This window comes from Pogona vitticeps, chromosome 6 (genome assembly GCF_051106095.1).
Source record: "Pogona vitticeps strain Pit_001003342236 chromosome 6, PviZW2.1, whole genome shotgun sequence".
Classification (NCBI taxonomy): Eukaryota; Metazoa; Chordata; class Lepidosauria; order Squamata; family Agamidae; genus Pogona; species Pogona vitticeps.
The window spans coordinates 26,790,531-26,805,072 of NC_135788.1; the positions used below are offsets into that span (position 1 = coordinate 26,790,531).

The following is a 14,542-nucleotide window of genomic DNA, read 5'->3' on the forward strand; positions in this document are numbered from 1 at the left end:
TGCGCCCCCGATCCCTAACGCGCTCCTCACAGCACCTGGGGAAAATAGGAGGAGGGGGGGCACACAGAGGCGGAAAGGACAAACCCGGGCTGGGGGCAGGGTGGGGGGGGGGGAAAGAGTGCGCGAGAACCCCTGACACGCGTTGCGTAATCCAGAGGTGATGCCTTTGACCCGAGGCCTGCTAGATCCGACCTCGGAAAAATCCCCCTTTTGGACTAGAGCATCCAGAATCCTTCCGCTGTGTGCCACTGGAAGTCTGCCACGGTGGGCTTCAAGCCGTGTCCCAGTCCCAGCCTCGTGGACTCCCCCCCCCCCCATTTCTTCCTCCTCGGCGGCCAGCTACCGGATTCGGCCCGCGGGGCCTGGCCTTGGCCGACCAGCAGGAAGGTGGTGAGGGAACTCCTTGGGTGGAGTTCCGGACCCAGAGGAGAACCGGATCAAGGCAGGACAAGTTTGCGGGCTGCTCGCTCTCTCCGGTTGGCGTCCCTTCTGGAAGGCCCCTGCGGCTCAGCCCTGGAGCCATTCGGCACCCACAGGAATGCGTCTCCCCTCGGCTCGCCACCTCTCCGCCCGCCCCACCTCCCCGGCTACACGCTCCCTGCTGGCTACCGGGAGAGAGGGACACGTCAGCGTACGGTACCGTCTCCTTAAACTTATAAGAGCGGCCACCGCATGAGAGATGGGTACGGAGATTAAAAGATACGGAGACTCTGGGATCGCTCCATTTAATCATTTCTCCCGTCATTATCGCTTCGCTTGCCGTGAAGGCGAAGGAAGACGAGGTCATGAGGACTAGCGCCATTTTTAGCAAAGAGGCAGGGCGCGGCAAGCGAGCCCCAGAATGCCACAGAAAGAGTCAGAAATACCGAAAACCATCGGCAAATTTGGTGCAGGGCGGTCTCATTGGAAAACACGCGCCCCTGGAATGACAAAGCAGCACAATCCCGGAGGAAACCAGCCGCCGCCGAGGTCAAGATGGAGCAGACCTCAAACAAACAAACGGACCCAACGCGGGGTGCTGCTTTGATCGCGTTAGAAAACGTGTTACACTCTAACCCTGCATTTATGCTCCTCTTGCAAAGCCACGAAAATTCCCTCGAGCACAACGCATACGTAGAATGCCACACAGAGAAGCAGAGCCAGAAAGGCAGAAAGAACCGAGCTCATCCGAACAGTTATTTAAATGGAAAGTCGGCCACCGTAAAGGTTAGGGTTGAATCGTTTGACGAATCGGGAAATTACCCTAACGCTCAGCCGGTCAAACTCTGCAGAAGAGACACCTGTTCTGTTAAATGCCCTGGAAGCGACCAAAAATTAAAAAAAAAATTAAAAAATACAGTAAAGAGGTGAACAGCGAATATTGAGAGAGCCCTGTGCAGAGAGGGAGTGAACAATATTGCAAGATGTGTCGCGTATGGCTGTACAGTACAAATAAATAATATATAGCCGAATTCGATTTTCACTTTTTTTTTAACGAAACAGTTCTGATTTAGTTCCTCATTAAAAAAAATTATTAAGATGAAGGACAAACACGCAGAGGGGAAAAAAAGAAAACAAGAAAGAAAGGGAGAGCAGAAGGGAAGGGGGAAAGGATTAAAGACAGTACATTTTCTCGCGGCTTCCCGGCATGCCTTTTCAGGTTTTGCTTCCAAACCCTGAAAGCTCTCATACGTAGCTCCTGGGTAAGAGGAGTTCAATATGATTTTTTAAAAAATGTTCTCCCCCCCCCCTTTTAAATGTTCTAATCCTCTCTTTAAAACAACATAAACCCCTCTGTGTCATTCACTGCTACTGTTTCATGGGGAGAACCCGCAATGTTGAGAGCGCAGATTTTTAGACAGGCGCCAAAGTCGGAGAAACAGTTCCAACACCAAAATAAGGCTAGGGAGTTTTGGAAACGTATTGTGGATCTAGAACCTTTTAAAATCCAATTTTAGGACCAAAAAAGCCAACATGGTTTCAGTCATTATCATCAAGTTTTTGTATGGGGACGGATTATTATTATAATTCCCATCACCTTTATTAATATTTTCAGGCCACAGTAAAGCCAAAATTCGGGGGAAGACATCACGCCCTATTCCAACGTGTATGCACACCTCCTTTACTCCGCGGCTCGGATGCGTCGCGGAAACGCCCCCCCCCTCCGATCGGCTCCAGGATTTGGTCCAGAATTTAATTTCGGGGATGGATCGGAACCAAAGAGGTTTTCAACGCGGGGAACGGAAACGTTCAGCATCGCTTTGCCAACCCTGATCTCTGTTTAAAACACTTGGTCTAAGGACCTGAGAACCTCCACTTCTGTTTAGCAGATTGCCTTTGTTTTCAACGCAGTCATAGGATAAGGCGAACCCCTCCCGTTCCACCCACCCCCACCCCCGTCCTAATGCTCTGTCCTATCTAGGAGCTCCTTTTGAAAGAAATGTAAATTGTACAATTAGCTGATGGGTTTCTCCCAGATAATTGCTTATATTGTAGAATTCAGGAGGTGGAGCGAAAGGGAGGCGCACAAGACAATTCTTTCTGCTGTTACTGGTGTGTGTTGGGGGGTAGATCGTCATTCTCTCCCTCCTCTCGTTCCTTTTGATCTCTCACGTTCCTTTTCTTGGGAAAGTTACATCCCCGTTGAGAAGCTCGCTGGCTTTGCTGAAAAAGGACAAACCGCCTTTAACTCTGAGAGATCTAATAATCCCGTCTTCCCCCTTTTTCAGCGGAATCAAACCTCTGAGTTTTTGACAGCCTTCCCTCACCTACATGAGAACTATTACCTGCGATCCTACCTCCAAGTTGCGTCTACTCAGACGTGAGCCTCATTCAGTTAGAGGAGCTACTCCCTCAACGAGTGTGCACAAAATGGCAAGCTCCCAATAAGTAGTGACAGCATTTGGTATTTTAATTTTTTTTTTAGTCGCTGGAGGCAAGGATCTTATCCCCTCTTTCTCTTTATTGGACTGTAATTTGTAGAACTTAACTTAACGTTAGTATGTGGTAAACCAGCCTTGAGTCACTTGGGAAACTCACCTCATCCTGTTACAGCGTGAGGGCTGGGACTCTTGTCCCAAAATCCTGTCCTAAGAGTACCACAGAAATTAACAGATCAAGGTAATTTGGCGATTGGGGGCAGCACGTAGTTGAAAGATGTCACACGTTAGCAGGCATCCTCCCCCTCCCCCACTTCTTTGATACTAAGAGGAAGGAAATCTTTCACAAGCATCTCTCTGCTCCCGCCCCCTTTCTATTTCTTTTCGTGTTCTGGCGGTGGAAATAATTTTATTTATTCAGAATATACAGTTTAATTCCTCTATCTACACATATGTACAGGGTTAAAAGGACATTGCAAAAAAAGTGTCTCTGGAAAAAAGTTGAGGTCATCAGATTTCAAGGCACCTTTGAAAGTGTCCACAATTGATGAAAATAATAATAATAATAATAAAAAATAACCCAAAGAAATAGCAACCCCCAAGTCCGTCTGTTTTTTTAAAAAAACAATACACACACACACATACATACACACGCACGCACACAAAAGAGGGTGGGGGTTTCCTTTGAAATGCAATAAGTTACATGCACAAGCTTTACACGGTTCATCCTGTATAGGTTCCTTTCCTTAAAATAAAAAGAAGAAGAAGTCCCGTATGCAATTTTGTTTCGTTTCAGAACAAAAGGTCAAGAGTCCAAAAAAAATAAGGTAAAGGGCCAAGGAAATACGCCTTTTGTTTTAAAGTAAAGGCAATCCTAGTCTAATAGATTGTCCCGGTCGCCAAAGCTAATGGGTGCTGTAGAGAGCTATGGGGTTGCAGGTGGGCATTGAGAACGTTACCGCCGGAGTACCAGGACGAAGAATTCTCCAGATAGCTGGAGGCCGGGGATGGATTCGAGTTCGCCCCGTGAGCGTGGGGATGGTGGCTGAGCGATCGGCCGGTGCCCTGGGGTTCCCAAACCGCAGGAGACTGTGGAGAGTTGCAAGCCATGGGGTCACTGGCGCTGGGACTGTGCTCTGGAGGCATCTCGCCGTTCTTCATGATCTTCTTGATTTTGGACCGTTTGTTCTGAAACCAGATTTTCACCTGCCAGGGAAGAACAAGAGGAACAGAAGTGAGGGGCGGTGGCGGTGGTCTGGCAAGAAGGGACATAAGCCTGCTTAAGAACGCGCGTACCCCAGCATTTTGGAACGGAATTTCCCTAGATTTCTACCTTAATAGGTACTGCGAGCCTAGGCAAGTCTACTCTGAAGTAGGACTGACTGTGTTCAGTGGCCCTCGCTTCGAGGTAAGCATGCACAGGTTTGTCCGCTTTAACTTTCTCCGTCAAGGGGCTCAGGATCGCAACCACACTCCTGTTCTAGCCATGTTCCACACACAGAAGCACATACAAAACCAGCAAAGCTTCGAGGGCCATCTGTAGATACGCGCTGCCGTCCGCCAGAGTTTATGCCCGCGCAGCACATGTTCCTTTTAAAGTGCCAAAAAAAAACCCTCTCGGTTGATTTTTGCTGCCATAGAGTAGACCTTAACGTGATAACCCCTCCAAGAACATCTTGCCAAGTCACTCTGTGGTCCCCGGTCTCCTCCCAAGTAAATGATTTTCTTCCCCCAGGAACATTGCAGGGACTTGTTTTCTAGGAACACTGCAATCCCGAACTCACTTTCACTTCCAAGTCGGAACCACTGGACACAATGACGCATCCTTCAGAGGCGACAACCATTGCACACCAAGGCGACCTTTAGAAATCAGCCCCGGCGATTAAAAGGTCGTTTTCAAAAATGAACTTAGAAGAGGAATGCACACTTGCAAGGGAGCCCCCCCCGCCCCGCCCTGCTGGTGTGTGTGGTTTGCTACGCCGCCCTTACTCGGGTGCTCCATTTTGCTTCCCACGTCGGATCGGGGCCTCTTTCCGTGTTTAAAAATACACCGCCCCTCAGCCGGTTCCCTTGTTTTGGGAGACAGGGCTTGAATTTTTCACCCTGCGGGGTCTGCCCTGCCGCGCTGCGGCTTGCGAAAGAAGGAGCAAACAGGAACAAAGGCGAAAACAGAAGGGGGAGCCGCGTGATCCCGTCGCCCGGGGGTGGGGGGGGGAAGGAGTCAAACGACTTTTCCTCCAGGGTGGTTTTTGTGCGTGCGTCCTTGTCTCTGCTAGGGCCCGTTTTGTGCTCCCCCCACCTGAACCCACCTGGTTCGGAGACCATTCCCCTGCCAGTCTCACGACCTCCCGCATCCAGTCCTATTTTGCGATCTCATAAGGCGAAAGATCCACCCACGTGCAGTGGCTGCTCCCAATCCCAACTCTTTTATGCAACCAGTTCGAAAGGCCCGAGGCCAGATTTGTAATAAATGCATCACAGAGAAATAAATCCTGCAAGGCTGCCATTCCGAATTGAGTCGGGCCCCTCCGTTTCCAAAAGTATATCGAGGCGGAAGTTAGCCCGAAGCGACGCAGTAGCTCTGCAGCTCTGATTTGGATCCGAAGTAATCCTCCCCCCCCCCCACAACTCCCGCACCAAGAGGTGAAGCCCCGGTTTGAGTGGAAGTGAAATTCACACGCGATCTTGCACAGGAAAAAAAATCGCCAAAGAGCGATGCAGGTAAAACACCCTGAACCCCACCGTGTGCCCTAAGAGAGGCGCTTCACGTTACCCAAGGAGAAACCACCAGAATTACGCAACTGGAAAAAATTAAGAGTGAAATCAACAGGGCCCCCTTAGAAGCCAAACCAAGCCCTTCGGGTGAGAGGGATCAAGGAGGAAGGCTCCCGATGGGCTGCCCGAGGCCGGGTGGCCTTACCTGTGTCTGCGTGAGGCCTAACGAGGCAGCCAGCTCGGCTCGTTCAGGCAGGGCTAAATATTGGGTTTTCTGGAATCTCCTCTGCAAGGCGGCCAGTTGGAAACTGGAGTAAATAGTCCTCGGTTTGCGCACTTTCTTTGGCTTGCCGTTCACCATCCGCACTTCAGGCTCGGCCACTTCTTTTTCTAAACGGCGGAAGGGTTTGGGGTGGGAAGGAAGGAAGGAAAGAAGGAAGCTTAGAACCCAAAGGAAGAGGCCAGCCCCACAGGCAGCAGCCCCACAGGGCCAGGATCTAACCCGCTGACCCCGACAAAGGAAGCAGCCTCGTTTACAAACCCTCTTTCGCGAGGTCTAGTCCGCTGAGACCCTGGCAAACTGGGCGGGCGAGGAAGAGGGATATTGACCAGCCGGAGACCCTCCTCTAGTCAATTTCACATCCGGGGGGGGGGATGTCTGGGCCTGAGCGTTTTCTCAAGCAGCCTCCCGCGTCTTGCCATCAGGGCAGGGGTCCTTCCCAGGGAGGAGGGAGCTGGGTCTCTGGCCCAAGGTTAATTTTTTCGGATTTCATCTTCCCGTTATTGAAACCAACGCCAACAAAGTGCCCGGTGTTTCCGTGGGGGGGGGGGGGAATCCCGTGTCTATGGACTTTCCATTTGTAGAGAACGGGAGACAATTAGCTCCCGTCGTCTCCTCTATTTGAAGGGGAATTTTTAAACGCAACCCAGACTCCGGAGGTTGGAGACAAGCGGGGATATATCTATATATACATATTTTCTTTTTGGTCAAGATGGGAGAGAGAGAGAGAGGTTCAAAGTGTTTTCCCGCTCGAACCCAACACACCCGAGAAAACGGTTCCCCTTCATTTCAGCCGAAAAGCAGTCAAATCGGGGCCAGACAGAACCAGGGAAATAAAGTAATCTTGTCGCCGATCGGACTGGCAGCTGAAATGCAGAAGGATGTGGTCCGGCGGGGAAAGAGGGGAAGCGGGGGAGGGGAGAAATAGGGTCACGGATGAGCCTGGCGCTTCTTAGAAAAGCTCAGAGTCCCGCTGGCATTTTTCTTCTCCCTTGGGGGAGACGACAAATAACCCATTGCTAGAAATGGACACTGACGGAAGCACAAGGGATTTTTGAGTTGGAGGGAAACTAAAAGGATTCCCCCCCTCACACATACACTATGCAAAGACACGTGTGTGTGTGTGTGTGTGTGTGTGTGTGTGTGTGTGTGTGTGTGGTGTGGTGTGGTGTGTGTGTGTGTGTGAATGCCTGGATGGAATCTGGAAGTTGTGCATTTAGGGTCTCTTAAAAACAAAAAGCGAATCAAATAATTTATGGAATCGGCAGAAGTGTGTGTGTGTGTGTGTGTGTGTGTGTGTGTGTGTGTGTGTGTGTGTGTGTGTGTGTGTGTGTGTTTTTCCCTGCGCGCGCCCGCAGGCAGAGGAAGACCGAGCTGCTTCCAGTATAGCGCTGAGTTTTCCACAGTTGGGAACCGCAAGGAAACTACTTAACCGCGCTTCTCCGTGTGTGGGATTAATCGCTCAGCCGAATTTGGAAGTTAATATTAGAGCGGTTCTTCAGGCGACGTGTTTTGAGGGTGGGGGCGGGGAAGTACGAGAGAAAGCAGGAGATTAAATCATATCCTCCCCCCCCCTTCCTCGTGCTCCCCACCCCCAGTTCGGCCTGTTGTCGCCCGCAGCGATTTAGAAAAATCCTGCCACATTTTCCAGTCTCTGCAAGATTGACTGTTTCTTTCTCTGGTGGAAACCTGGCTGGTAAAAAGCCTCCCAACCCCCTCCCTCCCTTATTGCGGAATTTCACTGTTGCGGCACAAAGTACCAGGGTACACCCCCTATAAGTGCCCACACCCTGTTTTATCTATTGTCCTAAATTATTATCTTCTAATCCGGAGCAGGAGACGAGGAAGAATCCCGATCCAAGGCTATTTATTATTTTCCCCCATCCCGGCCCTCCCGCTCCGTCTCTCCCAAGGCGGAGAGAACCCAGCTTTGCTACGCTGTGGGCTGCCCCTTCTTCACTCCCCCAAATTCCGGAGAAAATGGGGGGGGGAGGCGTTTGAAGCGCTCCGGACTCAGAACCGCGTCTTCGCCGGAACGATCCGCGGCGATTCCAGATCGCGAGGATCGGCGAGTCCCGGATTTAGGCAGGCGGATCCCAAGACACGCGTCCCCCTCTGCGCCTTGCAGACGGTGATTCGGGCTGCGGGTCTCTCCCTCTTCGCCGTCGCCCCCTGCCCCCCCCCCCCCGGCGCCCAGTCCTCCGGTCGGCCCAGCCCGATCCCTTCCCGATCGGGTCGCTGCTCACCTGGCTGGCTGGCCGCGCTCTGCGCCCGGCTGTAAGCCCCGCCGCCGTACTGGTGGTAAGGGCTGGAGTAGCTGTAGTCTGCGTAGGCTTTGGCCGGGTAGCCGGCGGCCGTGCCGTTCATGCCCTGGTACTGGTACTGGTACGGATGGAGCGCTTTGCCGTAAGAAGCCGAGGAAGGCGAGCAGTAGCCGTGCGGAGCTCCCCCGGGCGAGCTGTAATAGTCAGGATCCGTGGCCGAAGACTCGGGCAGGGTGGGCGACTCCTGGGGCGGGTGGTGCATGGCGGCGGCCGCGCTGGTCTGAAAGGGAGCCTGGAACTCGCTGGATCGGATAGCCGGGACCCTTCGGTCAAACACCCCGGTCATCTCTGGCGGGCGGGCGGGCGGCTGGCTCTTCTAGGGAGCCATGGCGGGGTGGGAGGGAAGGAGGCGAGGAGAAGAGAGGAGGGAGGGAGGGGAGGAGGCGGCGACGGCTGGGAGCTCTCTCGGACTGGTTATAACTCTGGCAGACTGCTTGCAGGGAGCGTAGAGGCTTGGTTAAATCCATAATTGCGCTCTTACGCACAGCGGGGTGGATCGGGTTCCATTGGCCAGAGCAATCAAGAGCAGCGACACCCTAACTCGTCCAACTAGTTTAGCTCAACAAAGGTCCCTGCTTTTCTTGCCGTCTTTTCTTCCTTTCTTCCTTCCTCTCCTTTTTTTTAAAAAAAAAGTTCCATTCACGCTCCCTTTTTAAAAAAAAGGAAGAAGAGGAGGAGGAGGAATGCAAATAGCATCATTATCTCGGGTTTTTTTTTTCCCCTATTCTAGATGACGTTTGTGAAAAGAGGACTAGGCAGGTTGGCTCAATAGACCGACCGCGATTAATAAAATAATTAAAAAAGTAAAAGAAAATAAAATCACGCTTTAGGGGCGAAAGGGTTCTCCAGCAACGTGTGGACGCTTGGTTTCCGTGTTTTCTGATCAAGAGGGAGATCTAACGCGAGAGATAAGGGCAAGATCAGAATTTACAATTCCCTTTGTTGGAGGACTTTCCGTCCTCGTTGCAAGACGATGTCTTGAAAGACGATGTCTTTCAGAAGTTGCGAATAACAGGATATAAAGAGAAACGAGCCTTTATTCATAGCGTTTCTCGTCATCTACCGCAAGGCCCTGGTGCCTCTCCTCAGTTTTCACATCTGCAAAACGGGGATAATGGCGAGAAGAACTAAATTAATTATTTCTTCCGGCTGAAAAGGCTCACCAGAGAATTATTAGTTTTAATGCGATAATAAATAAAGTGCTTTGAGTTTCACCAGACTCTTTAGAATGAATTACTCTGAATTTCAACGACTTATTCAGAAATAATCTTTCCAAACGTGGGACGAAACGACTTGGGAATAAAATAGAAAGCTAGGCCGAGGTTGAATTCTGAACGGAGCACGACTGAGCATCAGCCTCTGCCTTAGGACACGACGTGGACATCCTGCCTGCCTCGAATTGACTTGGAACTAAGCCCCATGTACTTCTGCAGGATCGCTTTCTGAGTAAAACACGCATCAGAACTAGTTGTACGAGTTATGATGGTGGATCCCGTTCCCCCGATATATTAAGCTCAGAAGGCTTTGCTATGACTGGGAACGTTTGGTCGCGTTCTCAAAAATTATCCGATGTAACAGCCTGAGGGCTGTATTTAGCTCATTGGGGGAGAGATGAGGACGTGGAGGGAAGATGACCGAATGTCTTCTGTCTACAAAGCATCTCCATATTGCCTCAAAGTCAAAGCCAGGACAAGTTATATTTCCAGACTAGAACTCCCCGAATCTGCCACAGGCAGCACGGCCCTGTGGGAATTGTGGGAGATGTAGTCCAAAAAAGGTATAGCGTCAGCCTCGGCTCACTGAACCAAACTTGCAACATGGAATCGCTCCCCGACTGCAGCAAAACAAATGTCCAGCAGAATTCTGCAACCCTACGTGTTGCAGAATTCTTGATGTATGTAAGATTGCCAGGGCCTGTGTGCGAGCGGACAAAGGGGCTTGGGGACAGGGAAAGACTAGGCAAAAGAGCGCTTTGAATCCCTCTCTCCGAATAGGCTTGGCCCCATAAAATTCTGTCAGTCTTCGCGGGTTTTCAACCATCTGGATTACTGGATTTCCCAGCAGGGCGCTGCGTTTTTCAGCAGGGCGCTTCAGCCTGGCACCCTCCAGTCCTCCGGCACTACAAAACCCATCATCATCAGTATCAAAAGCCAGCGGGGCCTGAAGGAGACCTCTCCCTTCATTCCCGGATCAGTCGCAGCCCTCTGTTAGTATGACTGTGCGAGGCAGCGGCGGCGACCTTCCTTGGCAGGAAGAGCCCCGGGTTGCCCTTACTCAGTTGTGTGACAACGCAAAGAATCCGGTTGCGTGGGTCCTTCTCGGCCACACAGTAGGCTTAGGTAGGGAGGCTTCGCTGAAACCGAGAAGGTCATTAAAGGGCGAAGGGGGTGGAATATGATGGGAAGTATTACATTAGAAAGTCCTGTAAGACGTGTGTGTGTGTGTGGGGGGGTCACCTATGGCCTGCCCAGAAATCACCAACTCCGAATTTACTTTTACAACTGCTTGTAGGAGAGATGGGCGGGGGCGGAGACGGGGGAGCAGAAGGGAGAAACGGCGATGTTTTTGTTAGACCTCAAGCAAAGAAATTCGAGGCTGTTTTCCAGAGGCCTGGACCCTGGAGCTGTCGATTCCCACCCCACACCTCCTTCTCCTCCAAGTTGTTTACCCTCCAGATTTAGACTGTTTGCTCTCTGAAGATCGCGTAGCCGGGTGGGTTACTCAGCTCTTAGCTTCTCTCCGCCCAGCGCACGCCGGCCAGCAGCGCCTTGTTTGCTTTGGAAACAGTCGCGGCGCTTATAAAATCACATCAAGCAAATGCCTAATCGTTAATAATTAGAAGAATCTCTTTATTCAAAGCGGGGCGCGCGGGCGGGCGGCGAAATCCTTATAGATCAGCCCCTCCAAGCTGAAGCCTCCCCTACCAAAATCCCCACTGGCGGAGGTTTTACTCGGTGGCAAGCGGTGTATAAATTTACTGGAAAGTCCATCTGGAAAAGTGCTTGTTAGGAACCCACGTTTTGTAGGAAAAATTGACTGAGGGTGGTGGGCAGATAAGTGGTCGTGGGAACCCCTAATGCCCTACCTGTCAGTATGCGGTGTATTTTTAACAGCCTATAGAAGAAAGATTGAAATAATAGGATAGATCTAAGAAAGGAAAACTGTGGAAGATAGATCTATTGACTCAGGAGCAAATTCTTTACCTCTACAATTTCTGTCTGGCCCAGTTTTACATACACTTGGCGGGCTCCAGATGCTGGACTACAGCTCCCATCAGCCACATTGCATGTTCGGTGCCTCCCAGAGTCTCCTGGCACCTTAGAGCCATAATCAATGTGTTTTCTTTAAGGTGCCAGGAGATTCTTTTGCCCACTAATTTTAGGTACGCACCTGGCATTTCTGTTTAGCTGCCTCAACCCCATGGGAACTGGATCAGTTGTTCCCAAGCTTGGGTCGCCAGATGTTCTTGGACTTCAACTCCCAGAAATCCTGGATGGCACAGCTAGTGGTGAAGACTTTTGGGAGTTTTAGCCCAAGAACATCTGGAGACCCAAGACTGGATTAGAGGATCCCCTTTGCTTGCTTGATTCTAGAGTAAAAGGAAAACAAGACAAATGTTTGGTGGATAGCTGACTTCTCTGGGTGAAGTGGTTGCACTTAATGATGATGATAATGATGACGACAAATGTGCCATTAATGATGACCCTTTGATAAGCCGTACATGGCCTCCAGCCGCCAGTCGTTTTCAGAACCAGAACCTATAAATCTGGCCCCGAAGCACTGTAGTCCATTAGGAGAACTTGATCTCCCAAGTGCACTGGATGGGCTTTCTGTGCCATGATGAGAGATTTTAAAAAATTGATTTGGGTTGGGTCCTCTAAATTTAGTGCGCGCACACATACATCCACGCGTGCGAGCGCGCACATATCAGTGTTTGTGACGGAGCTGTTCGATCCGACACGTGTCGTTTGCCCTTCTGGTCGGCCCTCTTCTTGCCCCAGCTCCATTAACTCGGCCCTAACCCGATTTCTGGGCTCCCTCGTTATTTGCTTTCCTCCGTGGTTTATATTTGGCACATCCGGAGCGGCGGCGAGTCCAGGGAGTTTTGCAGCAAGAAAGCCGGAGCCGGTTTGGTCTCGTACAATCTGCTCATTGTTTAGGGCTTGGGGATCCGCGGCGGGCGGGTGCTGGCTGAAGTGGTCAAGGCCGGAGCCTGCGGTGGCGGCGGCACTCGGGGCTGGCAAAAGCGTTCACATCAAACCCCCGACTCGTGTTCTGCTGAGTTGGTAACTTTGCCTTCCTGGAGCAGGCGCAGCAGTCCCCGCCGCTCCTCCCGTGCTACAGATCAGGAGCCTGCCCGGGGCACGAAGGAAACGCTGTGCCATCCCAACGGCATGACACGTAGGAAAAACATGGGAGTCATTCTTCATTTTGTTTCCTTTTCTTTCGGTTTTTTTAAAAATAGCATTTATTTTCGGCAGCGCCACTGTGTAAATAAAAAGAGCTGAAGTCTTTTCTAAGAGTGCCATCTTGTGGTCGGGACGGGTATTACTTCAGAAAGATGTGCCAGAACAGTGGTTCTTAAAAACACCCCCTTGAGCCATTGAGGAAGTTATCATCGCCCCCCTCCCTGAGGTGATGATATCCTTCCTTCCTTCCTTCCTTCCTTCCTTCCTTCCTTCCTTCCTTCCTTCCTACCTACCTACCTACCTACCTACCTACCTACCTACCTACCTACCTACCTACCTACCTACCTACCTACCTACCTACCTACCTACCTAGTCTCCCTCCCCACCCGGGTACAAGGCAGAGCTTCACGGGGTGAGGACGAGGACCCAAGAGACCCTTTCCTTCTGCTCGATCTGCACTCAGTGCTCCCCTAAAGGAGAGAGGCGAGACGTGGCAGGTAGAAAGAGCTGGATCATCTGGCGGCAGCAGCAGCACCGGATCTACTGCCAGCACTGTGGCTGCAGTCGCCTTCACAGGTTTGGCTCGCTCCAGCACCCCCTACTGCCCCCCTTTTGTTCTATCACCCCCACGCCACCCCTTTTTGTTCTACTGCCCCCCTGAAAAATGAAATCGCCCCCTGGGGGGCATTATTGCCCACGTTAAGAACCACTGTGCCAGAACATCGGAAATTGGAAATAAAGGAAGTCCCTGGCTGGTTAAGAGCGGCTGGCTGGATAGCTCAATGAGGTCGGTACTTGGCTGTGTGGTGTACTGGAGTGACAGACTAGGATTCTGGAAACCAGGGTTCGAATCTTCACTTGACCATGGAAACTCATTGTGGAAGTGGAGTCACTTAAATACCTCACTTATCTTGAAAGCCCTGTTAGGGTTGCTATTGCCTCTGACTTGAGGGAATTTAACTATAACTTGTTAAGAGCCTTGTACATAGATGTGTTTACCTTATTTAGTAGTATTAGGTTTGCTTTCTCATTAGGTATTCATACCTCCTGCAATTCCATGAACCAACAAAAATATTGGAAAGATCACTAATACAGTATACAGTGGGCCCTCGACTTACAGAGGGTTCCACGTACAGACTTTTTGAGTTACAGACTTCTCTGGCCGCAACATTTAGGTTCAACTTGCAGCCGGAGAATCGACCTACAGACCGGAAAAAAACACACCAAAATGGAACAAAAGCGTCCGATTACGGATTAATCGGTTTTTAATGCATTGTAGGTCAACGGAGACTCGACCTACAGACTTTTCGACCTGCACCCAGCATTCCAATACGGATTAATTCCGCAAGTCGAGGGTCCACTGTAATTATCATGCTTTGTAAAGTCAGTTCTGACTTACATTGACACTTTCCAGGGTTTTCCAGGTAGAGAATACTCAGAAGTACTTTACAATTTGCTTCTCCTGGGGTTTTCTGCAGCTTGGCCAAGGTCACAAAGGCTGGCTCTTTTGGGAGGCACAGTGGGGGATCGAACTCCCAACCTTTGGCTTCACCACCAGATAGCTAATTCACTGAGCTATTCAGCCAGATAAAGGCTATCTTTTAACAAGGACAGTGACACCTGTGTAGGCACGGAACAAGTTCCAAACTCCATAGTGAGGTGGTGCCTTAATCAGACCAACCGAAACAGCACTAAAATGTGTGCAAGCTTTTGAGGATGTTGTGTCCTCAAAGCAAAGATGTTGTGTGCTGGGGAAATGAAAGGCTAAAAAGTGGAGGGAATGGATCTTAATTCTTTGCTGTCTGCCAGTTTTTTCGGCATGAAAGGAAGATGCTGCAGACAAAGAGCTGGTGATGCAATGGTGTTAGATTTCACACTGAGTAGCCTATAAACTCACAGGCTGCTTAGAATTGAGAAATGCTCTCTTCAAAAGGCAAGGATAAATACTGTCCACCA

General features: G+C 50.6%; 1 protein-coding gene across 1 annotated transcript; it reads right to left on the reverse strand.

Annotated features, from left to right (window-relative positions):
• Positions 1-3,247: 3,247 nt before the first annotated feature.
• DLX5 (distal-less homeobox 5) lies at positions 3,248-9,627 on the reverse strand. Its single transcript, XM_020785202.3, has 3 exons — positions 8,100-9,627; positions 5,779-5,963; positions 3,248-4,064 (listed from the first exon to the last, which is right to left on the reverse strand). Exons 1-3 carry the CDS (start codon positions 8,461-8,463, stop codon positions 3,738-3,740), a joined length of 876 nt encoding a protein of 291 aa, XP_020640861.1. The 5' UTR covers positions 8,464-9,627; the 3' UTR covers positions 3,248-3,737.
• Positions 9,628-14,542: the final 4,915 nt, after the last annotated feature.

What these genes read in the sequence shown, in the direction of transcription:
- DLX5 (XM_020785202.3), bottom strand. Translation starts at nt 8,463, where the DNA reads ATGACCGGGGTGTTTGACCGAAGGGTCCCGGCTATCCGATCCAGCGAG. An exon ending in GAGCGCGGCCAGCCAGCCAG is followed by an intron (nt 5,964 to 8,099) that starts GTGAGCAGCGAC and finishes TCCGCCGTTTAG; the next exon opens with AAAAAGAAGTGGCCGAGCCT. An exon ending in TAGGCCTCACGCAGACACAG is followed by an intron (nt 4,065 to 5,778) that starts GTAAGGCCACCC and finishes CTTCCCTGGCAG; the next exon opens with GTGAAAATCTGGTTTCAGAA.